Source organism: Fringilla coelebs, assembly GCF_963513975.1.
Source record: "Fringilla coelebs genome assembly, chromosome: 3".
NCBI lineage: Eukaryota > Metazoa > Chordata > Aves > Passeriformes > Fringillidae > Fringilla > Fringilla coelebs.
Window position 1 is genome coordinate 75,227,977 of NC_140030.1, and position 26,950 is coordinate 75,254,926.

General features: G+C 39.5%; 1 protein-coding gene across 2 annotated transcripts in view; it reads left to right on the forward strand.

The window, feature by feature from the left end:
• The window catches only part of RPS6KA2 (ribosomal protein S6 kinase A2), a 158,591-nt gene that overhangs the window by 44,932 nt on the left and 86,709 nt on the right, over nucleotides 1-26,950 (forward strand). The window contains exons 1-3 of one of the 2 annotated variants that reach the window (XM_084202398.1): nucleotides 15,969-16,033; nucleotides 17,553-17,669; nucleotides 21,720-21,801. In XM_084202398.1, coding sequence (XP_084058524.1) covers nucleotides 21,771-21,801 — 31 coding nt within the window. In that variant the 5' untranslated portion in view covers nucleotides 15,969-16,033; nucleotides 17,553-17,669; nucleotides 21,720-21,770. Of the gene's footprint in view, nucleotides 1-15,968; nucleotides 16,034-17,552; nucleotides 17,670-21,719; nucleotides 21,802-26,950 lie in introns of those variants that run through there. The other variant, XM_084202397.1, reaches the window with a different exon arrangement.

Below are 26,950 nucleotides of genomic sequence, written 5' to 3' on the forward strand. Positions count from 1 at the left end.
AAGATTAAAGTACTTTTTCTATGCAAATACTGCCTTCCTCTAGGATTACTGTAATTGATGGCTCTGTCCACTGGATTTGTGGAGATGGCTATTTTCAGAATGTCTGCAGGTAATGACTGTTCTCTGACTTGTTAATCTCTTCTCTTCTGATTATCTGAGCAGATGTTGCTTAACCCCCCCAATTGGGTAGGACCACTAAGAGCAACAAAGCGTGCAAGTCGGGGAAAAAATTTGCATCAAAATGTGGGGAAACTGCAGTCAGTTAGCAAGAGAAATGAAGGCACAATGAAGACAGGGAAGGTCAAAAGAAATTTTGAAGCTGTATTTTTCATGTGAGAAACTTTCTGGAATGGCAGACTTCGATTTTGAGTGAGTACTGGAGGTAGTTTCTGGACACAGGAAAGGATTGTCTACTTGTGTGGTGGTCTGAGGCATATGTTTCTGCAAGTAGTGTAAATTATGAGTTTCCAAAGCGTGGGTGCCTGCAGCTTGTCTTAGCTCTCCACGTCTGGGTGCTCTTGCATCCACCAGAAATAAACAATTTGGAGTTCTTCCAGGGAGACGTGCTGAGCACACAGTGCGTCAGCAGAAATGGCACTGGGGAATTGAGGCAGTTGAGCCCTCTGGCAGTTCTAATGAGCCACTGCTTGATCTGTTGGAGCCAGAGCATCCTATGCCTGCAGGTGGCTCCCTGCCAAACCCACTGGAGACCCTCCCTCCTCGTTAGGGTATGCTCAGTCTAATGGGAATGACCTCTCTTGGTGGCATTTCAGGCTGAGCCAGCAAGGGCTGGGTCAAGATTACCCAGAGAGGACCTGTGTGGAAATTGTTTTGTGGAGGAAGAAACTAAAACTCAACAACTTTGTGAAGGTTGTAAAGCCGGTATGTTTTTAGAGCGCTGGACACGTGTGGGAATTGTTCCTCTAAAATGACAGGCGTACTTCTGAGAACTTCAGGTCTCTTTTTTGGCCTTCTCAAATACATATCCATATAATTTCACAATAGGTTCATACATATTCATTTTACTGATTTCATGAGACACCTGCTGCTAATTCTTCAGGAGGAACTCTTGGGTCAGGTTGCCCTGCTCTGTCTGCCTCCCTCCTGCCCCCTTATCTCTTGTCTTTTGGCTGAAGCAGTCTCTCTAAGCACAGGCCCTTCAAGAGAACAGGCAGTCAGACTAAACAGCAAGCTACAGACTTAATTCAAAGATGTACATTTTACTTAAATCAAAATAGATTTCTACCTTGGAAAATTTTTACTCTGTCTCAAAATGTCCCAGAGCAAAGCTGGCCTGGGCATTGCATTGCCAGCTCTGATATGGGTGATGGAACCCATCAGCATTCCCATACAGGTCTGTAAGCATCACATGCTCTAAACAGCTCGGTGCTTAGAAATGGGCCAGTTCATTTCCATTAACCTAAAAACAGCTTTTAGTGTACGTTGTACTTTTGAACCTGAAGTAAAGCATTAATACCTGCTGGTACAAGCTCTGGAGATTTAGAAACATGAATTGTACAGACCGTTAAATTAAAATAAAGCAATTACATCAGTGTTGCCTTATTATAGGGCTGGGGAATCAGGAAATTTGGCCTCTGTTTCTGATCCTGTCAAATTCACTATGTGACCATAGGCAAGCTGCTTAACCTCACAGCATCTGAGGTTAATACTCAGCCAACTTGCAGGGTTTTCTGAGGCTAGATTAATGTTTCTGTTGTTTCTTTGGCATCCTGAAAGGGATGGTGTTTGCAGTGCATATGCTATTGATAATAGCATGAAACAAAATGAAATGTAAATTACTTTTTTTATTTGTTATAGGTGAAAAATGCAGAACTCCCAGCCCGTGTTTTAACATTTTGAAAAACACTGCAATGATTTGATAAAAATAATTGCAGACAGTTGAGCAAGTAAATTTATATAACAATTTTTTGTTTGTTTTTAGGAATGTGATTAATCCCAGGTTTTTGATGACCCAGATTAGGTCATCATTGCAGTTACTTCAGTTATTTAGCAATGCAGTAATACAGAAACTTTCCAGTGGAAAATTATAGCAATGGATTCCCCGAGGAAAGAAATGCACAAAGCAGCCATTTCTATGCCAGTCAAAAGGAAACCATCAATTTTTCATTGCTTTATAGATGCAGCTCCAAATTGCAAAACTCATCTTCTTTCAGTGTAAGTGGTTTTGGGGCCTTTGGCATTAGTGGTCAGTGGAGTAAATCCTGGAGGTGGATTGTTGAAATGTTTTTTTCAATGGCCACAGAAACTCTCAAGGGAATTTAATTTCTCTTTGACAGAGAGAGAAAGCAAGATGAGGGGACATTGCAGGACTAATGCACGGCTGGGCTGTTCCTCAGGCAGTTGCCTTATGCATTTATAAACAAAGGTTTTGTGTTCACCCTCTATAGTCAAGCGGTTCTGTTTGGCAAATTGTTTTGCACTGGATTACTGAAGGTTCTAAGTCTTTCACAAACCAGGTGAACCATGCAGCTTCTCATTTGGCTTTCAGCTGAATTAGTTTTGAATTACTGGATTTTATAGAGCTCTATATTACTGAAAGATTTTTGTATAGATTGGCATGTCTACTGGCATCCTTCACAAGGATCTTTCAAATCTGGAAGAAAACCTAGATTTTCTTAGTCATTTCCTGTATAAATATAAATATATAGGCTTGGGGTTTTTGTTGTTATTTAAGTAATCATATGTTCAGACTTGTATCACTTAAAGAAAAGTTTCTTAAATACGTAGGCCATTTTTAATCCTTTTTTTTTTTAATGGCTGTTCTTTGCAAACCATTATATTCTATTACTGAGGCTTTTCACACTGAGGAGTGCCAAAATATAAATGGATGTGGTTCTGGAGCTCTTCTGAGGGGACTGGTGTATCAGGAGCTGTGGGAATTCTCCCTTGCAGATTTTCGTGTCAGGGATACATTGTCCAAGCAAGGTGCCACCTTTTGAATACCAAGAGTTGGCATTTAGTTATTTCAGAGAAGATTTGCATTCTGAAGGAAGATAAGCTGGTACAGTTCTAGGTTTTCATTCTGCTCCTTTTTACAACAGGAGGTGAAATAACACAGTTATCTGGTTGTTTAGTCAAGCAACAAGTAAAATAAAAGCCTAATTTCTCAAACTTTTGTTTCTTCATCAATACAGTGAAGTCCCACTGTTGAAAATCCACCATTAGGATCTAATAATTTACTTTTTCTCAACTAGCTTTTAAACACCTAGTGATGAATCTGCTCTTCATTCCTGACTTTTCTTTGTGGAGTGATGCTATTTATGTGTTTTGATGATGTTCTGAAGTCTGTAGGAAGTCCTTTGATGGTTGAGCCAGTATTTTGTTAACAGGATGTTTCCATCTTCTTTTACTGCTTTAAACTTACCAAAAACAAATTTAGAAACTCTCCCTGTTTATAAAGGAGATGATAGTGCTAGCTGATTAAAAGGGGCATAATTTGTTGCCCCACTTATCTCATCTTGTTGATTAGCTGCAAGAGATATTGATGCCAAATTCACTTTTTATATGAGTAAGTTTGGCACATATGCATGACAGTTCTTCCTCTTGTACCATCGTTAGCAGACTCTAACTAGCTGGCATTCTGCCACTGGGGAAAAGGAGAATTGTTTTCACTCAGTTTGCATCTTGTGTTCACCATCTGTATCCTCTGGTTTTAGGGCCTGATCCTGCAAAACTATTACAAGAACAGTTAGTTCTCCAATATCTGATATTGCTGGTAATTAATTATGCCTATTTATAAAGAGAGGGGTTTTTAAGAGCTGGGGCTTATATTTGTAAGGTGGATTCTGAATATCTCTTATAAATCTTGTCATGGTCACCATTTGTTAATAGGATTTGTTGTATTTACAGCCATGTGGAGATCATTGTGGGTTCTTGAAAAAACACAACAAGAGTGTAATATCAGCTAGGACAGAACAAAAAGAGGCAGTTGAAGGGTGCTAGGACACAGGTTAGGAACACAAGTGGCATCTGTTCTGATGTTTTTCTGCACTTCCCAGGGAAGGATTTTCCCCATGTCTAACCTGAATTTTTCATGCTGTAGTTAGGTTTATTGCCCCAGACTGTGTCCATAGTATGATTTAGGTTTAATACTTGTCTCTAGTCTTGCACAACTGACAAAATACTGCAGGTTGACATTATAACAGGCTTGGTTAGGGCTTGTGTTTCCATGCACACATTAGATAGTAGAAAACAGCTTTTGTTTAGGCCAGCAGTGTTATCCCCAGATCCCAGAGTGGCCTGGGAGGGACTTGCAAGACCAAGTCTGAGAGCGACCCATGTACCTGTCTGCAATGTTCACGTGGGTTACAGACTTGTTTCTTGCCTTTGCTCAGAATTTCTGTGGCTGATAGGTGCTGTTTAGTGTGCAATGGACTCCTTAGGGCTTCAGATGAACTCTTGTAAAAAAAACAAAAGGGAAAAAAAATTCTTCTGATTTTGCTCCAGACAAAATCCAGCATTTTCACGTGGATATACATCGTACACTTTTTCCTTGTTAACAATGGGAATGTTGTGCACTTTCTCTAATATTTATTTGCATTTGGTATGCATCACCCTGGGCCAACTTGCAGCATGTGTATTAAAGACTGTTAGATTCTTCTGCTCTCTGCAGTTCCAGGAATCTTGGTTACAGCTGCACCTAATCAACCTTCAGTGTCCTTAAAACACACAGTTACAGCTCGTTGGCATAGAAGTTGGTACAAAGATGAGGAGCTGATAGGAATTTTTTGTTTCTCTTTACTCTTAACCTCCAAATGAAGGCTGTTTACACAGGTGTGTTATATATCACCCAGCTTCACTTGCTACTTCATAGACCTGGAAGTTTAGATATTGCAGCTATGCAGAACTGTAATTCTTATGTTACTTGAATTTTTAGGTGGTTTCAGTGACATAGTGTAATCCAGACTCACTGAGGACGTCATGTGTATCTTCACAAGCTTAAGGAGTTCTATGAAGACAAAAGATTTTGGTATTGACCCGCACAAAAAAGTTTCAGTTGTAAGTTCTGGATAAAATTCAAAGACAGCAGATGACAATTTACTCAGCCTTTGTGGGTAAAGAAACATTCTGAACATTTAAAACAAATCAGAAAAAGCACAGTCCAAAAATAATATTTTTTGGACAACTGAGCTTTTAACAAAGCGAGCTGGAACTCTGCTTTGGCATAGCAGGACCCAGCAGTGTAGTCATCAAGAAAAAAAGAATGCTTTTAAATGCAAATAAATTTAAGAAAACAAAGCAAAATTTGTGGTAAAATCATAATCAGCTTTTCACTGTGTTTTACATTAAAGAGTTTTTTCCTTACCATATTGTCTTAAATTGCAGAAACTTTACCTCCCATGATGTCTTTGAAACACTTTGGAATTGCTCTTCTTTTATGACAAAATGGGGAAAACAAATGAGCATTGGACTCGTGTGTTTGATTAAGCACTTCTTTAAAGTAACACTTTTATGTGGTTTCAGCTTTCCTCTTTGGCTTTCACTTGTCGTCTTCTGGTTGTGTTCTCTATTTTTCCTTTCTCCACATTATTAATTTCAGCTTCCTGTCGTTACTGGTCGATTGAATTACTTCACTCACCACTCAGTTGTCTTCTTGCTGTTGTTTATAAAACATTGCTATAGTTACATGTGATACAGATATGATTGGCTGGCTAGGGTTATAAAATAAGTTTCTCTATAAAGGCTAGAATATACTGTGGCTACAATTTTTTAGGACTCCCTGAGAAGCACAATAAATGCCTTATCTGTAAAGAAACAAGAATAGCTGTTGCTTGGTGTCCTGTGTTTCATACACAATTACTGAATTCAAGTGATTTTCAAATTTTTTATGTAGCAAAAAAAAATTATTGATGATTGTAATGTGTCATCAGATTCTTCTTCAGAATTCTGTCTTCCAGCTTCATTAAGGATTTCATTGTTAGTGCAGCCCAGTGGAGCCAGCTGGTGATTCTGAGTTTCAATGAGATAGCATCCACCATATGGAGCACCAAAAAACATTTTTACTTTATTAGCTTGATATTAAAAAAAATGAGTAACACCTGTGTAAAGTGTGGCACTGTATTTTTCTGTTCATTTTTCTTTGTTCAGGTAACTACTAGAAGCTGTATCCAAAATGAATGTTTTACAGTCAAATGGGAAGAACTCATTTAATCTGTGCCCATTCACTTTCCTCTGAACGGGAGGTTAGTCTCTTCCAGGAGTCCCAGACAGCTCTGTGGCTGCTCTGAGCACAGGAACCATCTCACAGTTTACTGCATAGTAACCTTTAACTCCTCCAGCTCACTGGGGATAAACCTGTGAGAGAGGTCGTGATGTTGCACTGCAAAGATCTTTATCTGTGCTGTGGACTTTTTGTAGGTACAGTTCTGTAATGACTTGAGAGCAAACCTGTCATTTCAGTAAGATACCAGATATGAGTTTGTCTTCTCTTTCCACCTTCTCCCTTTACTCTGTGCAGCAAACTGATTTTCAGCAAAGCAATTTGGATTATCTTTTATTGAAAAGAAACAAAACAAAACAACAAAACCTTTACCAGTTAAGATGCCATGTAAATTTGTTTTAACAGTTTTCAACCAGAACAGAAAAATATAGAAATAGCTACAGATCAATAGCAGGAACTTGGTGATCTCCATTTGACCTTTTTCTTGCTTGTGTATATATTTAAAAAATACTTGTAGAATGAAGGCTGAAGCAGTAAATGTGCTCTAAAGCTGGTATATTCAATATTTTAAAACCTCAGAAGCCTCTGCACAGAAATGGATTAAACAGAAAGAGCTCCTTTCCACTGCCTGCCTTCATCATCATCATCATCATATACCTTTGTTTTAAGTAGGGTTTTTGTGAATAAGGTGGAACCAGGACCACTTGATGTAAATGTCCCTTTACACAGCTGGGTGAGTAAAAGAGCTGCAGGGCAGGTGAAAGCCGTGCCTCACAGTCTGCAGGAGTGTGGTGATGAGCACTGCAGCTGGGTTCAGCCTTCAATTGTCTTGGCACTTTTCTAAGTGATGCCAGGTAATCTAAAGGGTCAAATGGTACAAAGACTGTGCAAAGTAGAATTTATTTTGAATTAAGAGACTGAAGACACTGTTTTTTCCCATACCTGTCAAAGTTTCTCCCTGTGTAAAAGTTTGGCATGATATCTGACACAGGGTTGTGGGTTTGCTTCCAGTTTGATGGCCAAGAGCCCTGACTTCCCTGGCTTGTGGTGGCAGATCATGACAGTAGGCACAGAGGGTAAGAATGAGGGTAAGAATGTCTCTGCAGAAGGATACTGCAATAGTTTGCACAAGTGTACATCAGGCCAGAAAAATGAAACTGTGAGAGCATCATGCATTGCCTACTGGAGACTGCAGAAAATCCATAGTGAAAAAAATGGGTTGATCAAAACCTGGCCTAGAAATACCCAGAATAATGTAGTGCATGTCTTTTGCAAAGTGCATATGCTCCATCTATTGCTAAAGGAGTCATTGAGGAATGAGGGAAGGAAGAATTAATATAAATCCGAGTTAGTTAGCATAGGCTTCCTTTACAGTCAGCAGTAAAAGAGGCAAGCTTACTAAGTCCTGCTTTAGACTACTAGAGACATAGTGTTGTCTGAAGGAAAGAAAAGCCCAAAAGCACCCATTTTTTTGTCAGCTGTACAGAAATTTAGACAGCAAACTCAGAGTTTGGTTGTTGAACAGAGTTGGGACCTATGTTTGGATGAATCCTACTCTGGAAATAATTTTCAGTTGACTTCAGTTGATTGTGGATCAGCTTTGACTAAAGTTTTGCTGCTGCGAAGCTGTCATGATAAGTTTGTCAAGATCCTGGTCAGCTGACAACCAACTAACTTACCACTCCCCCAGCTTTTGTTATACAAAATCACATTATCCATTGTAAATCTCTGCAAAACAGATTGGTGCAGCAGTTTGACCTCTTTAAAATAAGAGAGTCTTCTAAACAGTGTTGCAGAGGTGTTCTTTGCATCCAGATGGATTTTTTGTTTTGTTTATTCTCATTCTCAAAATACACATCTTTTCAGTCAGTGTGTGTACATAATGTGTGCTTCTGTTTAGTACAGTAATTGTAAACAATTATTCCCTTCACAGAAAAGAGGATGTGTGATAATTACTTAGCAGCTTCTTCCTTGGAGATCGGCCGTGTGAATCTTTGAGGGACATGACCCAAACTAGAGATTTCTCAGTAGTTAAAAAAACCACAAAATGTTATGGGCCTTTTCCTAGGCCAGATTTTCTGTAGACTGCTGAAACTCTGCTTAAGAGGTACTTGTGCATGGTAACAGTCCTTAGGCACTGAAATATGAATGCCTGCAAATAATGACCTAACAACTCTTAGCCGTGGTTGTAATGAAGAGATAAATTTTAGCATCCCTTGCTAAATATTTGTCCGTGAAACTGGAGCCAGCATGAGATGAGGTATTGTCAGGTGTTTTGTGTAACTTCTTTTTTTTAAATTTTATCTGTCTGTTTTTGTATAACTTAAAAAATTGAAGCTGGAGTCTACATGAATAAGCAGAGTCTGGATCCACTGCATTCGTACTGTGTTTTGGAGGCCCAGTGGAGTTACTGGAGGAGGGTGGATGCCCAAGGCCATTAACCAGCTGTGCAGCAAAGCGCCTCTGGTCCCCATCATGCTCTCTCACCCTTTGTTTTGGGAGCAGTTTTGAGTGTGCCAGAACTGCTTATCAGCTTCCCCATCAGATCACTCCAGTACATACATGCATGCCTGTACTTTCTCCTCATCTCAGGAAGGCGGTTTGGTATTTAAATTGGATTAAGCTGCTGCATAAAAGGGGTAAATTTTGCATTTCTAGTCATTTAATATTGCAGTTCTTCTCTTGGCTTAATTCTCTGTTGGCATAGGCACAAGCCAATTGCCCTTGTCTCATGTCCTTTTTGATACCTCCTTTTCTCTCTGGCCTCCAAATCTCATTCCTCTGTCAATGTTGCTAAATTTGTCATATCATCTCTTAAAATTTCCTTTCTGTCATCTTCTCTCTGCCTCATTCAGCTGCTTCAGTCTCTCTCCTTCAGTGCCTTCACTGATCCTCTGTGTTGTGAACGGCAGCATTAAAACTAATTTGTATTTGCTTTGATTCCATAATGACCTCACATTAGTCCATTTCCCTTTGCCTGCAAAATGCCAGTGAGATAATGAACGTCATTACAACACGTTTTTCCTAACATAATGCCAGCAGGACTCCAGTTTGTGAAGTACGAGCTGGTTGAACCCTTAGCGGATGCTTGATTTAATTAATGGGAGGACACAAAATGTGCAAGCAGGTCAATATTCCTCTTGGAGACAAAATGATAATTACCAAACCCTACAAGTGATTTGTAAACAGCAGATGGGTATATTTCCTAAACTGACTAAGCCAACACTTCAGTAATGCGATTATCTCTTATTACAGCCTTTTGTCGACTCTGCCTCACATTGCAAGATGAAACCTGGTATTTTTCCTTTAGTATGCATATTAAAGATGATTCAGTTCTTTAAATTCACCATCCAAATGCCCCAGGGCTTTGTATTTTCTACTTACTGTGTTGTGGTGCCATTTACACTGCTGTGGTGGGCAGTGTTTTATTTGGATAATGAAACAGTGAGGAAATGGTTCAAAATATGTTTTGCTTAAGCAGTTTATCTTCCTAGTGCAGCTGGAGTTTTTATTTCACACTCAAATGCACTAGTAAAACATCAGGCACCTTTTTTTTCTAGTCTCTGAAGCAGCTGAGTACAGCAATAAGAGAGTTGGAGTAATTTAGCAAGTATATTTCTTGAATAGTACCCTTAACATACAGACCTTTTTTTCTGTCTTCCTTCTTTTTCAAGCCTAATTCCACAGTACCTGAACATTTGGTGTCTTTCCAGTGCCTAACCACACGAAAGAGGAAGATGGCCTTACCTGCATCTGACAGATGGGAAGGTGGGACACAGGGGTGTGGGGGCTACCTGTATTCTGGGAATGCACGGAGCAGAGGTTGCCATCCCAGTAGGACTGTCCTACTAGGGCTTTCCTGGGAGTGCTGATGCACTGCAGCAGGGCCAGGAGCTCTGGGGAGTGGCTGCAGTGGTGGTGGGTGGGGGCATCCCTGGGAGGGTCTCTGTCAGGAGTCACCCAAGCGACTCACAAGCAGTTTGGGAGTTGTTCAGACAGAGTGCACAGGGAGCAGTACTGACCTGGGAACCAGCCCTCAGCTATGTTATAACGCAATTATTTTTCAGTGCAGTTGTGTAATTTGGTCCCTACCACTGCATGTAACCCTGTTCAGGTTCCTGCTCATACCCCTATTCAGTGGTGACTTAGAAATGTCATAGGGAAATAAGGATACTTACCCTTCTAAGAGGCACGTTTTCTGCCATGCTTTGGCTCCAGACACACTGGGACTTAGTTCCTTGATGAAAGAGCAGCAATTCTGATGAAAGAGCAGCAGTTCCTCTTTTGCCTACTCACCAGCAGAAACAATCAACAATGGACCTTACAGCTCTTTGGAGCTGTAAAGGCTAATGGCACCCCTGGCAGCCATGCCAAGTGGGATGTTGGGGAAAACATTCCTGCTCTTATTTACTGTAGAAAGAGCAATATTGCTGAGTTCTTTGTCCTTTAATGGTGTGACTCATTTTGAGACTGTTTTTGGTAAAGTTCACAAATGTATTTGAGTATTTGTAGAGAGTTGCCGTATGAGTAAGGCTGGCCAACTGTTTGTATTTTTTTTTTTTTTTTGTGACCAGATGGTTCTGCTTTTGTCTTTTTAACCCCTTGCTTTAACATTTTGTTAGGCACTCTTTCTGCTCACCACTTCTCATAAACTATTGCAGTTTGTGTAAGAAATAACAAAAAATTAGAGTTACTCTGGCTAGTGATTTGTGTCCAAGGTTGAAAATTAGATGAAGAGTTGGTGTCTCCCTGTACTCAATGCATATCTGCACTTGGAATGGGAAGATTGTTCTCCTCATGTAACTTTGCAGTCATATTTTTCTATGTATTTGTCCTAGTCAGGGTCTGGGTCTGTGAAGAAACTACAGTCATCAGATAAAGACCACCAGACTTCAAAATGCTTCAATCTGAGCTAAAGAAGAATTCAGTTGTAGGCTGCCTGGTATCTCATGTGTACTGGATACATTGCAGATAATTTGTCTGTCCATTACTGCAGTATGAGAATGCCAATTTTTTTCTGTTAATTCTCATGGTGTTTCCACAGGATAGCAAAATGCAACTATCCCTATTTTTTGAGTTAGGGAGGAAGGAGAAAAAATACCTAATTTACTGAGCTGCAAAATCCTGATCAGTGGACTGTTTCCAACACCTTAGAGTATTTTCTAATTGTCTGGATGTTTCAAGTGTATAAGTTCTTTTGAAAAATCTTCCATTTAAATAGAAGTTTCATGGTATTTATCAGCGAACATCTCTTTTGTAAAGGCATTAAAAATCTGGCCACAATACTTCTCTACTTAAGTGTGTTTCAGAATCAAATTATAAGTGTGAATTCATCTCATGCAACTGCAGAAGCCCCCAACGCAGCAAGCTATCTTAGGCTTCCTTCATAGTCATCAAAAAGAAATGTGCACTTAATAGAATGCTCTTTTCTATTGACTGCAAAGTAAACCTAGTTCAAAATGTTGTGTCCTGTGCTATAAATGCTTGCATTTATTTACCTGAATTCAGCCTTAAGTGATTCATCAGACATACAGGATGCCTTGCAGCAAAAAAGATTTACCCAAATCTCCCAAATACTCAAGCCTCCACCTCATGGACTTCACTCATCTATCCCGGAGATTGTATTCAGTGCCTTTGCTCTCTGTGATTCATCTCTTTCCATTTAGTTTGTTGTACTTCAGCTGAACCTCAACTGTACAGTCATGTATTTGGGAGAAGAAACTAAAAATATAGGAAAAAAAACTGGAGCTGGAGAGAAGTGCTAAAACATTTTAAAGAGAGCTTAGTAGTTACCCCATCTAGAAAAAGGTTTGCTGAATTTAACAGCTGATTTCCACAGAAATTGCTCTTAAAGCTTTTGTTTTCCACAGTAATGACATACTTGTTGGAATTCCAAATTGAAGATGACACATTCTATTCACCTTTGTGAAAGATCTGGGAAAGAAATCCCAATCTCTCTTAAAATTCTAATGTATTATTTAACTCCATATTACCTTTTGAGAAGATAGGTAAGCGTATGCTGGAAAGCCAAATACAGGCCTGGCACAATGTCCAGCGAATTCACTGTGAGTCCCACATGCTTCTTTAAGGGCTCAGTAAGCAAATGTCGTTAAAGCAAATGTTTATTTGTCAGTAGAGAACAAAGCAACCAGGCCCATTTATGGCATTATTGCTGTTTACATCTTTCCTGATGACAGTAGAGGCCAGAATTTGGAATATAACCCATTTAAACAAGACAATTTCTTCTTCAAATTTTACTCCAGCTGCTGGAGACTGGCTTGGGAAGAGGCTAATGGAAATGCTCCTATACTTTTTTCTTTAATGTCAATACTTGTCCTCAAAGAACTGAATGCAGGCCAGCAATTCATTTCCTGCCCTAGGCAGCATTTGAATAGACTATTATGTCTGCAACACAAATTACTCTCCTATGGGCTGAGCTAGTTTAGAAACTGTGAAACAGAGGTAGAAACCTGGCCTCATCTTTATCAGACACATCCTGTCCTAACTATTCCCATATCAGTTTTAAAACATGCTTTCTTAATGAATTGTATTGTTTTGAAATGTTGTGTTGCCCCTGCTACTTGGTAGTTAAATAACTGTGATTTGGGTTTATGGTAGGTGGTAACCTGCCAAATTGGAAGATTGGTAGCAGAATAAAGTCTGTATCCTGAGCATATGCTGTAGACAAATAATGATTACCTTGAACAACAGTAAAATGTTTTCTGAGCTGTCATTATTTCTTATGTCCTCCTGCCACCTTTTCCTTGATTTCTTCATTGACCTCAGATCCGAAAGCACACAAGCCTAAAGACTGTAAAACTTGCATTTCAAAAGGACACGTCTTTTTGTTGGAAAATGAAGCTTACCCTTTACAGCCATACCTGTACACCAGTCTTGGTCCTCTGCAACTGAGGAGGTGATCAGTCAAGGAATAAAACTGGGAATCCTTTCTTGCTGATTTTTCAAAGCAATAGTAATATAAAATTAGCACCACGGCTTTTTTGCGTATGATATGGTAGCATACACTGTTCTGTTGGTAAAAGTAGCTGATTCTTGCATCATCTCCCTCTCCTGATATTTCAGGAAGTTTTGGTGAGGAAAGTTTTTTGTGTGTGAGTGAAATATATCTGGCAGTTAAGGTGGTCTCTTTGTTTAGTGACCTTAGCTCTGCTTGTTCAGAAACTAGTTGGGGAGTAGCCAGACAAGACTCCAAAAGCTGTTAAACCTGTCCCTTTTCTGGGAGGTATTTTTTCCATGATGTTTGCTGAGAGGCTGTGGAACAGCCAAGACAGTAAATTGAAGAGTTGCTCTCCAGGAAGGCCTGCCATTTTGAATGACTTTTTGTACTCCCCTGCCAAATCCATGCCCCTACACTTCTTGATCCTACTCTGACATGAGACACTGGGTTGGGAAGTGTCGTTGACTTAGAAGAGTTTTCTGTGGTTGCTCTCAAGCAGGCACTGAGCATTAGTGCCTCTCTTCTTCAAGGTTGCATGAAGAATTCTTGGAGCTGAGACCAGTGCTACAGGGACCTGTTGCCTTCCAGAAGCACCAAAGCAGATGTGTCTGTGCTATCCACAGCCACAGGGCAGGAAGAGAGGCTCTCTTCTCCTATGTCCCAAAGGAAAAGAGATCAAAGTTGTCTTTCCATTATAGTAGGGAGTTATTTTATGTCCAAACCTTCTGCCAGCTTTGGGGGGAGCCTTTAAGTGAGTAATGCAGTATAGAACCCGACCCAGAATAAGTTTTTCTTGTATTAACATAGAGAAGCACTCTCCATTTCTCTTTTATCCTTCCAATTTATTGCCCTCCCTTCTCTAGTCTATCCTGCCTGACCTTGCGCTTTCTTCAAGCCACAAGAACACCCATCTCACTTTTGTCACAGGATGATGTTTTTTTGTGTGAACATAAATATTTAGAGACGTTTACAAAAGCTTGAGCTTCATCAGGTCAAGCATTCCTGCTAATGCAGTGTGGGACAAGTCAGCAGGGAGCAGGAGCCTGGGCTGGTGTGCGCAGCTGTTGCAGGACCAGACTGTGGAACATTCCCTTTTGATTCCTCCGGCTTCACTGATCAAAACCAGTTTTGAAGTTGGCTGGATTTTTTTTCCAGAGTGAAATCTTTTCCATCAAAACAGCTTCTTCTGTGTGCAGGCTTTGTCTGTATTGTGATTTTCTTGTCTCAGTTTTATTGTCGTCATGCAAATCTCTGATGAAGATATGGTGCACTTGCTGGAATAGTGAAAAATAAATCTGTATTAGAGAAGTTTCTAGTATGCAATCCAGACCAAAATAGTTGGGAGACCTACCCAAATATACTTGTGCTTTGACAGTTTGGGTTTCATTCTGATCATCAATACCTGAGAAAAATAATGTCAGATTTCATATTAGCGTAATACAGGAAGACTTCAACTGAGAAAATCCTATGTAAGAATGTAAATAAAGACTATAAGCTTGGTTTGTGCTGGGTTTTTTTAGCTGGAAAGGTAAAACAAACAAATAGAAGTTATTCTGTGATTTATGCTGCCAATAATTAATAAGAGTATAGAAATACATTCAAGGCAAATGGGTGCATTTGTGCAAACACACCAGCATGTATTTCCTTTAAGGATCTGGGTCTGTCTTCGGTCTCAAGTGCTGCCAGTTTGGCTTTCTGCTCCAGGAGGAAGTGGATTTGCCATACCAGCTAAAATACTATCCACCTCTTGGACAGCTCACAAGTGACACCACTGTGGTGATGATGGGTGAAAAAACAGCTGTCTGGCATGCTGCTTCTTCAGTGCTGCCTTGCTGCCCCTTTCTAGCAAGGCGACCACAGGAAATCCACAGGAAATCCTACCTTCCTAGAAAAATATCCTGCTTCCTCCTAAGGGCACGAGGAGCAGCCAGCTCAGCTGGACTGTGGGCAAATTGAAAGAGAATAATCTTTTGTAGGAAGTGGCTCAAGCTTCAGTTTTCAGCGTTTGAGACACTGAAAACCACAATGGACAAAAACCAGCTGGTTGGTCTGATCAAGTGTCAGTGATATTTGGGCAGGACTGTTGAACTTGATGACCCCTAGAAGCCTCTTCTAACCAACATTTTTGATAATCACAAAAAATTCATCACAAAATCTAGCTTTTTTCTTCTGTCTTTAAAATCTGTACTTCTCTGATAAACATTGCTAGGCCTTGGATTTGGTTCCATTTTTTTGTAAATACTCTTTTTTTTTTCTCCCTGAGCTTTTAATTAAAGATGCATATAATTTAAGTACTGTTTTTATTGCCTGTTATAAATTATGTTATTCTACGGCAGGGCAAGAAATTTTTAAGCATTCTTCCAGCAAGCTGAATTTTCATCATTGTAATACTTTCAATGTATTGTAATATTTTCAATGTATAAGTGAACATGTTTCATGAACCTAAAGAGGTTATATTAAATTTAGTAATACAATGAGAAATATGCTCGGGGTCTTTGACTTTGATGAGTAGTATGAATGGGTGAATTGAAACTCACTCATTAAAATTGCAAATGTAGCTGAAAGTGACTTCATGGTTCATGCTGGAGAACAAAATAATTGGAAAATATTATATATTTAATATCAGAAAGTTATGCTATCTCACAAGCAATTAAAGAAAGAAAAATGCAGAGAGATCTTGGCACTTCTGTACTTAGAAATCCTTTGAATCTCTCTGTGAAAACTGTTCATTGGTTTCATGCATTTCCTTTCAGGCAAACCTTAAACTAGGAATTAGGATCAGAAAAAGGAGTTGCTGTGAGATGATTATTATTTTCCATGATTGTGGTAGCATGCATGAACTACAGGAAGCTTTCCAAACCAAGAAGAGGATATAGTCCACTGCTCCAAAGAATGTGAGTGTTAAGAGGCAGGGTAGGGAAGAGGAGGGTTGAAACTACAATATAGAAAGTAATCTGGGTAATGCAAACCATGTATCTGACAAATTACAGCTAGCAGAAAGTGATAGCAATTTTTCTGGAGAAGAAGAAAATCAAAATTATTCGTGTTTAGTACAGAATGTGTTTTGGCCAAATGTTTTGGGGTTTTTATGCATTTTTTATTTTTAGGATGTTGTTTCTATTTTCTCAACATTAGTTTTTAAGAATGGGAAATTAATGTTATATTTCTAGGTCTTATAAGGATTTTTTAGGTGGAGAAAGGAAAATGGCAGGAAATGTCCACATAAAAATGTTTGTGAGATTGCAATTATTTTTGCTGGATGCAGAAATATTCAAACTTATTCCTAAATGAGTAAGTCCCTTCAAACTGGGAGATGATAAAAGAAAAAAAAGGTTTGTACTGAAAGTCCATATTTTGGTTGTGGAGAAGTTAGAACAAGTAGTTTGGGGAAAAAAAAAAAAACACAAAAAAACCAACCCAAACCAAACAAACCAAAAAGCTCCAATGTAGGTGTACAAAACACTACAGAAATAAAAAGGTATGTAAGTATTGTCTTTCCTTATCTTTGTGTCCTTGAGGAGCAGGTTCTTTCTTCCAGGTTTCTTTTCAGCTCAGTGACTTTCTGGGTTGCTGCAAACTCTGTGCAGCCCCTCTGGGTCTCACGTGACCCAGTTACTCTCTTTTTAGAGGAACATGGTAAAATAACATGGAACAAAAAATTGAACCTAATGCCATATGTCACAGCTTGAAAGATGAAAGTCCTAGTTCTGCTGATGTCTTTGAGGAATGTGAATCTATTGACAGAGGAAAAATTTTCACAAAAGAACCTGGACAAACCCAAAGCATAAAAAACTAATTCTTGCAAGCAAAAAAGTGTGTGTGTCAGTCTTCTCCCACCACCACCTCATTTTATATCTAATCATTATTTTGTTTTCTGTTTAAATGGTTACCAGTAGCAACTTTCCAATTTTTGAGGTAAATAGGGAGAGGCTCTTTTAGCAATGTCTTTCCTTGTTGCCTACTCATTAGAAAAATTACTACTTAAAACTAAGGAAGCTTTTTAAGATTGACTTAAATGATGATTTGAGGGGAAGCTGAGAAAGTATGTAGAGAGAAGTGTGATGGAGCCTCTCTAGTGCAGATTTGAGTACATGCCACTCTGCTATTAAGGTCTCTGATGGGCACACCAAGCTCTGCAGTGTATTTTTGGCTTCAGCTTGTGTAATCTGTCTTTATCTAGTCATATCTTGAGGCTTAATAAACAGAAGTACCAGGTCTGGATGTCCTGACAATTACGCTCCCCAGCTGGTAACAGGCACGTGGAATATTTAGACAAGCATTTGTTTCTATTTTCAAAATTTGCTGCATGACTGTAGCATTACAGAAGACAAGATTTTAATAAACAACATGTTTCCTTAAGATAATGGCTCTGATTTGGGGGTTTTGTTTTTTTGTTTGTTTTTTCCTTTGCAGGAAGAAGGTATTGTGAAGGAAATAGACATCAGTCATCATGTCAAGGAAGGTTTTGAAAAAGCAGATCCTTCTCAGTTTGAACTGTTGAAAGTATTAGGACAAGGTTCATACGGAAAGGTAATTTTTATTGTCATCTAATCACCCAGAGCAACACTGAAAATATTGTGTCCTCTCTCTGAGTCCGTTTGCACTGCTGACATTGTCCATATATAAATTACATTGTAAAGGCAGAAAAGGAAAGCCCTTCTCTCTTCATTTCAGTAATGCTTCAGTCTTTTAGCTGGGTTTCTGCATATTGACCAGTTTAGAAAACAGCAGCTATGGCTCTGGACCTGGACTAATGAGCACAAGTGATTGTTAGTAAAGCATCAGTGTTTACAAGCAGTGATAAAGGATATTTATGGACTATCTACCCACCAGGGAGGTGAGTGTGCCACTGCTGCTTGGTTGGAGGGTGTAAATAGGAGCATTCAGAGACTTAAAGAAGTTAGCTGCACGGTTCCCACTGAGGGCAGCCTCAAGGACATTTCCGAGTCCCAGGCTGCTGTTTAGTTCACACTCAGAGGCCTTGAAAGGCCCTGGAGATAAACCCCAGTGCAGAATGGAGATAAACCCCAGTGCAGAATGGAAATAAACCCCAGTGCAGAATGGAAATAAACCCCAGTGCAGAATACAGTAATCTTCATAGCAAGAGCATGGGGGGAAAGCCCTGCCTGTATGACCACAAGCGAATTTGTGAAGTAACATTTGCCACATATCTTAAGACACAGGATTTTCTTAATTCCAAAGACAATTCTTCAGCAGGGCATGTTTTTGGAAATGAGAACAGGGAGGAAAGATGGTGAGAAAGAAGGAAGAGTCAATTCAGCCTTAAAGTCTTTCCGTGGTTTAAATAAGACATTGAAACCTTTGGACCAGGGAACCTAGCTGAAACTAGGTTTCAAAGTGCTTATAAGTATATTGTTCTGTGGAGTTTTAAGGACATATTTTCTAATCAGAACCTTTATTTTTATTCCTAATGGAAGCTATATTAAAGAGTGTTTATCAACTTTCTGGTTATTCTAGAATTAAATTGATAATTAAACCTGTTAGAAGTTCCCTGAGATGAGAGATATCAAGAAAGTTAACATTCAATACCAAGTCTTCAACTAAAAGAATTTCTTCAGAGCACAGTATATTTAAGTTTTAAATATTAAATGAATATTAAAAAGCAAACAGATCAAAATTTGGTTTACTGTGGGACTCAGTGTAAGAAGGTGAACAACAGATAGGAACATTTTTGATAAAAGTAACAGAGGCAGAATAGTTGGTTTTCATACATAGGCAGTAAAGATTTTAGAAATGGCTTGCTGGTCATCTTAGATTGTATCGATGTATTTTCAGTATTGTTTGAGTTGGCCTTCTAGCCTTAGGCATTTTATAAGCAAAATGCCTGGTCTGTGCAACCACTTCCCAAAATGAACTCTGATTTCCTGGGCATGAGAGTGGGAGTGTGGACAATGTACCTGTCTGGAGCTGCATGTAATTCCAAACCACTTTCCATCTCTTATGTGAGAAACATTGGTAAACTCCCTGGAGCAGTAAAGGCGTGGGGAAGAGAGGTCTACTCTGTGTTTCTTAAGCAGTCCCCAGCCACCTACATTTTCATCACCTTGGTCTTTGAGCTAATGGTTCAAATCTGTGTCTCTGAGGATGCAAGCCATTAAGTTTTCAAGCTGTTCACCCAAGGCCTAAATAATTAGAGAAGATGTCTTTGGTGTCAGAGGGAGTGCCCCCAACACTCTTGAGATGCAGAGCACTTGCTTAGCTTTTTATATCAGGTTTTGGGTGATGCATCAACTGCTCCAGCTAAGGGAGTTTTGCTAGTTCCAGTGTTAATAATCTTACAAACATATCAAACAAGAAAGTTGGAAGTCCTGCTCAGCCACATGCACATGCTATTCTGGCTAACTCGTATAGTCCAGCTAATATAATCTGTCAATTTAGCACTTCAGGGTTACTTGGTGCTTTCAAGAACAATGTGTAGCATTAAGTTTAAGAATAATCAGAAAGGTGACATCATTTTGCAATACCACATATTTTCATTTGTTCTGTTCCTTTCTGGTTTGGTGGTTATTTTGATGTCCTCTGAAGTAGAACACAGTGTTCTTGACTCATCTCTTTTGGAGGGAATGCAGACAAGTGCCCTGCCCATGCTACAGTGAACAGCTGACTAGTGACTGGTAATGGAAATTGATAATTTTGCTTATTACAGCAATGTGGGTATTACAAGCTTTGCAAGATTATAGGGCAGACAAGATATTTCTAGAACTGCAGTCTAATATTTCTGCAGATGCAGTATGCTGTGCTGTTTTATGTGCAGTGCTGCTGAAAACCATTATCTCAAGGGTTTGGTTTTTTGGGTAAAGAGCCCATAAGTGTTTTTAAAAAATAATAATACAGATGAAAATCTGGTGTCTGGAACAGCTTGCTTTTGACTTTCTCCTCTTTTTCAATGTAATACAAAAAATCAAATCTTTTATTCGACAGAAAAACATCCCAACTTTCCTCTGTAAACTTCAAAATGAATTGTCTTCCTGTTAATGCTGGAGCAGCTGAGCTTAATTTATCATTAATAACAACAAAAAACCACTTATGTGTGCCTGTTGCATCCAGATTTCATCCTTTTTTCCGACAGTTGTGGGCACTGGAGGTGTTTGTGTGCTCATCAGAGTAGGAAGCAGGAGCTGGGAGCGAGCAGCGTGTGCCCAAGCTCGGCTGGGCAGAGGAGCTGTGCACATCTGCTGTGCACAGGAAACACCTTGGCAAGGAGAGGCTCACCAAAACCCTGCCAGATCGTGTGCCAGAAGTGTTGCAGCTCTGGTGCTGTCAGATGTGAGAGTCCTGATGAAGCTGTTGAGGGAGAATTGAGAATTTACCTTCTTTTGTTGGTTTTTTTTTTCCTTCCCAGCTTCTGTACCTGGTTGATAACAGTTGTTCTCCCTTCCCACAAACCTTTCTTCCAATGGGCTTGAGAAAATCCAATCTGTTTACAGATTGGAGTTTTTTAGGAGGAAGAGTCTTTGAACATGCAAAACCTGTGCTAGAAACATACTCCTTCCTTAGGTTATGGCTTTTTATATTTTAGGTGGAGACAGTTAACAAAGCAGCATGGTTCCTGGGTAGGCAATTAATAAAATAATTGCAATTTTTAGTCCAAATAGACATTTATTAGTTAGATAATTTCACCTAACCTTTGTTAATTTGTATATTAATGAACATTGTATGTATGTGGGACTGTATTTTTATTTCTGCATTTGGATTTACTTCAGCTTCTGTCCAGTAACACAAGTGCTGAAATTAAAAAAAAAAAGAGACACCGTTGCCTGACTTCTGAAGATCTGAGAATTTCTAAGGTCACACTTCTGACCTCACCAGACAGAGTGTGTCCTGGGAAGCAGCTAAAAGAGTTGTTTATTTTATTTCCAATTATTATAAAGACCAAACTGAACCATTGATGCTGTTGTTCACTACCCCTCCAGTTCTCAGATGCACTGAGGGGCAGATAAGAAATATTTGCATGTAGTACAATAAAAAGAGTACAAGTTTAACTAAAAATTTTATTTTAATTAAAATTTTACACTGTCAGAAGATGAAGCATAGGAGACTATAACAGGAAAATTGTCTATTTTTATAATAACAATAGATTTTCTGCTGTATGAATTTTCTTCTTCAGCTGCATCTTAGGCAAGTTGTTGCTCATGACTTATGGCATGAATGGCACCAAATTGATTTTTTTTTCTTACGTTTAATTGATGACAATAATTTTAAGACCCTGCACATTCCTAGACACAAATTAGACTTTTTTTTTTTGTGTGTGTGTGTAAAGCTGGTCAGAATATAAAGAGATATGTGCTCACTGATTCTAACTTTTCACCCATCTTTACTGAATATATGAGGTCAATTAATAATGTTGAAAATTGGTTTTTTGTGAGGTGGTAAAGGCTTAAAAACTAAAAATTTCCAAAGCTAGCTCAAACAATTGCAGGAGAAATAGATATGAAAGGCTTTCAGCTAGTAATTTTCATTAGATTTCCTGAACCATGGTATCTATTCTCCTGTCGAATGCAGTAAGTCTTGTAAGTAGAAATTCAGTACTCATCTATACAAAACATTTGCTTTTTACAGGTATTTCTAGTCAGGAAGATAAAAGGATCTGATGCAGGCCAGCTTTATGCCATGAAGGTACTTAAGAAGGCAACTCTAAAAGGTAAGGATTGGGACAGTGGCTGCAGTCTTTAGTTCTATGCTGCATAGTAATTTATTTTTCTTGCTATTTTTTACATTGTTGCAGTATATGAATGCATAAATATGTCTGCCGTCCTCCAAAATTCTGTCTCACTGTAGGTGAATGTTTTAAAAAGAGCTTAAAAATATGTTACCTATACAGTGTCAGGGGAGGAAAACAGAGGTTTGCAGCTTCCCAGCTGCATGCTTGCTTTATTTTCTTGGTGTTATTTTTAGGACTTCTATTTGGTACATATTCATTTGTATTTAAGTGTCACTATCTTTCTGTTGCTGAAGTAAATAAGGATATTGCTAAAGTAAAACCTGGTTCCAACTGGGCAGAATGGCCTTCCCAGCTGGTGCTTCTCTCTGTGTGCCTGAAAAACCATGGGAACGTGTTTCCAAGTGTGAGGAGTCATTCTGAGACCATTTAGGTCCTGCTGTTTCCTAGCTCATGGGCTGTAGGAGGCCAGGGCCAAATGTCTGATGTTTAAAGCTGGTTATTCTCTTCTGGGGCCGCTGCCTGCTACAGACAAAGAAGAAATTGGTAGTCAAGCCCAGGATGGAAAAGCAAAGAGAGTAAGTTCAGTCTCAGCTGAAGTCCTTAGTGGTTGTTCCTGCACAGACTAAGGAGGATGCAGTCATCTTTTTGTTTCCCTGACCTAGCACTGATCTGATCTTTTCCTCTAAAGCCTGACACTTCTTGCAGGTAAAGAGGAGAGCATTCATTTTGTCTGGAGCAGATATCTTGCTTTGTCTTGGAAGGTGTGGTTTTGTGCAATGCAGTGTAGTGTCTGAATTTCTGTCCTGATGCAAGGAATAATCATTAAGCGACCAGATAGTTCTGATCACTTGAAAATCCAGATTTCTATAGCATGCCTTGCTTTGGGGAACCAAAATAGGAATAAAGCTACCAGTAATTGCAAGCTAGAGCTACTGCAGGTGGTGTCAGGCAGAGCCATCCCCTCTTGTGAGTACTGGTTAAAATGAAGAATGGTCACAGCAGCCATTTAGACAGTCCTTTCCTCACAGAAAGCCTTTTCAGGGAAACATGAGTTTGAAGCAATGCTGGCGTGCTTATCTTGTTGTTTGGAATCCAGAGGGGAATGTTTATTCTAGCAGAGCAGCCCAGGGTAAATAAACAAACAGTGCTGGACACAAGACATGCAAAGGAGCAGGTCAGGCCTGTGTGCATCACGTGTGTGGCAGAGGGATTCTCTGGCTTCTCCACCAAGAACAGGACCCTGAAGTGCCCAAACTCAGCTGAATTCAACTGTCAGTCTTCCCCACTGGGGAATGTCATCCTCTGATGGTGTCTGAGCAAGGCCTGTGTACCCCTCAGACATCAGGATGTACCAGAAACTTATTCCTGCTTCTTTTGACAGTGCAGTTTTTTACCAAAAGGGGAAACTGTGTATTCCCTCTTTTTCTGTATAACTACAAGGAGTGTTTAGCATCAAGAGCTTTGGCACAGGGGATGGGGTTTTTTTGCATCCCCAAACACTTTATCACTACTTAATATTTGATGGTGAAATATGTAACATTAGATTCCACTGTAAAAGAAAAAACCTTTATTGTGGCAGTATTTCAGGAAATGTCAAAATTTAGGTTTTGAAGTACCCAATGTGTTCCATCAAGTTTCTTTTCTGTCGAGAACAAGAACCTCTTTGCAGTTGTGTGGTTCCTTATAGCACAGAAAGGGTATTTATTGTCTTCTCAAGTATGGATCACAAGATACAAAAATTGAGGCTGCTTTGTGATTTTGGTGGATTGCATTTCTCTCCCATTCAGACTACTTACCCCTCTGACTGCTAGCTCTGGATTTCCCATTAATCTCAAGATAACCAGCACAGGGGTAGGAACCAATTTGTCCACACCAGTTTCTACAAATAAGTTAAAATTGACAGCTGTTTAACTCAAAATGCAAAAATCAAGACAGAACCCCATTGGCAACAGGGTGAGTGAGAGGAGCAACAATGAGGATTGCTGTCAGTAAGCTTCAGTGTAACTTTTGGCACAGAGATAGTATTTCTGACAGCTTAATTTCATCTTTTAAGTGGGACTGCTGTATTATTGCTGACTGCCTGCACTCAAAAAGGCCGGTGGTCACTCCAGTTTGAGGTATTTGTTACCCTGCCTAGCAGTGGGAGCACAGCTGCAGGTACATCAGCACTGCATTCAGCATTGCTGACAAAAGGCACACCACCAGACAAACTTGTGAATGGTTTTGCTTCCTGACCTGCAGTCTGCACCAGTACCACACGGAGCGGGAAGTTCAGAGCTCTCCATGCCAATTCCATTGGCAATGGCCAGACAGCCCTAAATGTTACAGCAGTTATTTTCTATAGTGAAACAAACTTGCAAAGCATGTAAATGGGGAAGTCAGAAAGAAAATAAAGAGGATGGGAGAGCAAAGTTGATTTCTTTCCTGGATTAGTCTGCAGAAATGAAACCTGAGTAAGTAAGAGACCTTCAGGAGTGATGGTTCTTGCTCTGAAGAACAACCACAGTAGGTCCTGTTGGGGGATTTCCTGCCCTGGGAGCCTGACTGTGGCTGGTAATGTTTAGGAAGAAGCAGAAGTGCAAATGGTGCTTTCCCCAGTGAGCCAGTTGCCTCCTGCTCCTTTCCAGGGTACTTGCCCCTTGTTAGCATGAGCCCAACTTCAGCAACAGCAAAGGTTAGTATAGAGCACAGCAAGCAGCAGCAGAATTCTTCAAGCATTTACAGTTCAAAAATGGCTTTTTATACAAAAGAGACTTTGTAGATCAATCACATGTGTAGATTTGATCTTGAAAAAGATCTGCTAATCAGCAGGACCACTCCTGCTGTGAAGGGAAAATTAGGCTCCAGAATATTACAGTTTAGATTATGAAAGTTTGCAGAGGTACATGCTGTACACATGAATATTTGTGAAAATTAAATTATTCTTAAATTCATGAAGGTTTATTTTAAACATAGGGTATGGCTGAATAAGCACCTGTAACAGCATGGATCCTTGAAAGAAAAAAAGCCACTGTTACTTTTTGTTGTAAATGAGAGCATCACACATAAGTTTCTTTCCTTTTCTGCCTCATTTCCATTTTCAGGAGCTTGTGGGTATCTGATTTTAAATCAGAAAGCTTTCTGAAGAAACTAGATAAGCATTTAATTCTAATCATTATCTTTAGGAAAAGCTTGTTCAAAATGTTTAGGGATGTTATGTGTGGTAGGTGCCAGATGTGGTATACATCAGATTTAGGGCTGCAGGTATGTGTAACTCTAACTTGTCTCTCTGTCAAATACTGTGTATTACACTGCATTACCTTAATAGCTTCCTTTGCAAATATAAAGCCTTTTGGATGCATATAGGTGCTCAAAGATATTTAGGCATTTAAATACCTTCCAGGAATGAGACTTTTGCCCTTCATGTCATTAAATAGTACTCTTACAATACCATATTAAAACGTTGCTTTCAACATTCTACTTTTTCATTAAAATCTGAGTTTTAGATAAAAAGTTGACAGAAAATAAAGTTGATCTGTATGTTTAGACACTTACAGAGATGTATCAGTGAGTCTCTACCGCCCATCCTGAATACACTGTAAATCTGAGGGAACCAGAAATAAACCAGGGAGTGTTTATTCTGTGTATATGTGTGTCTGGTATTCACCAGCAAAGCTGGAGCAGAGGGACAGGGCAAGCTGACTGTTCTGATTCATTCAGTATTTCTCTCGAGGTGTCTCAGGCTCCATCAGCTTTACTGAATGTGCTTCAGAATTCCATGCTCAAGAGTTGTTTCGATTGGTTGCAGTGTAAGCCTCATTAAACACCCATGAAATGCCCATAAATCCCCAGCAGGTTGCTGTGATGGTATGAAAGGGAGCTTGAAAATCAAAGACCCGTTCCTCCAGCAGACATGCAGTCTAAGAGAATTATTGCATGAAGCAATAATTCACTGATAAAATGCTCATGAACTTTATAAATATTGCAGCAGGGATGTAGCGAGGGTTACGTGATGGACCATGAGGATGCACTTTGCATCTGCCCATCTGCTTGGCAATCGGCTGTGTAAGTCTTGGCTCTGGAAGCTGTTTGACCCTGAGAATGCAATCTACCTTTTTGTGATTATAGGGTTTAGAAATGATAATCTCTTTTGTCAAAACCTCTAAAGTGCTTTGCAGCTTATGATCCCCTGCGTTTAAGCCAGCAGGCTTAGGGGTTTGCTGGTGTGTGGTGGTTAGAGGTGCAGTAAGCTGTGAGAGCAGCTTTAGTGGCTCACAGAGAGCTTGCCTGGTTTTGGGGATGTAGAATTGAAAATGTCACTTGTACCCAAAATCCTACAGCTAACTTAGATGTTACCAGGTGAAGTGGGATTTCTGTCTGATAAAATTGATAAAATTGAAGTGGTGGTTTCCCTGGTTGCACACAACCTGATGTGGCTTCTTCAGTTTTCCTCTGTATGTGACTTAGTTTCCCTGTACCAAATGTGGTGATTAGATATCAGATACAGAATCTAGTGGTTTCCCTCTAGTTTGAAAGGAATAAAATGTCAACAAAATGAGAAACTGTGGACCATTTTACCCTATAAAGCAGGACTCAGAAAGAGTCTTCACCTCAGGTAAAACTTGCTCTGTTGTGCCGAGGTTTTCAAGGTGTCTTTTTCTATTTCATACAGTCTCTGTGTTTGGTGAGAGGCCCTTATATTTATCCAGGTTCACCATTTAGATTTTGGTTTATTATTTTTTCTTAAAGTATTTTGCTATTTATTTTATGTCTTCTTGGGCCTCTTATTACCTGCTTCTGAAAAATTCATCAGGGAAGTCCTGTCCACTGGGCAGTCCAGACCCCACAGCAGAGATACCCTTGCCCTGAAGGTTGGAGGAAAGGTTGTGTGCTCTGCATCCTTGGAACTGCTGCTTATGCACGGCTTCTTTAGTCTGAGAATTGTAACCCTCCAAATGTCAGGGCTCTGAGCTCAGGAAAACACAAACATTGCTGGACCTGGAAATGTCCTTAAAGATCCAGCTGAGACATAGACTCACCCATCTCCACAAATAGCCATACACTGATTTTTCAGTCTTGGAAAGAAACAGCAACTTTTGTGCGCACAAACACACAAAACTGTTTGCTTTCTCTGTATATTTCCCAGTGG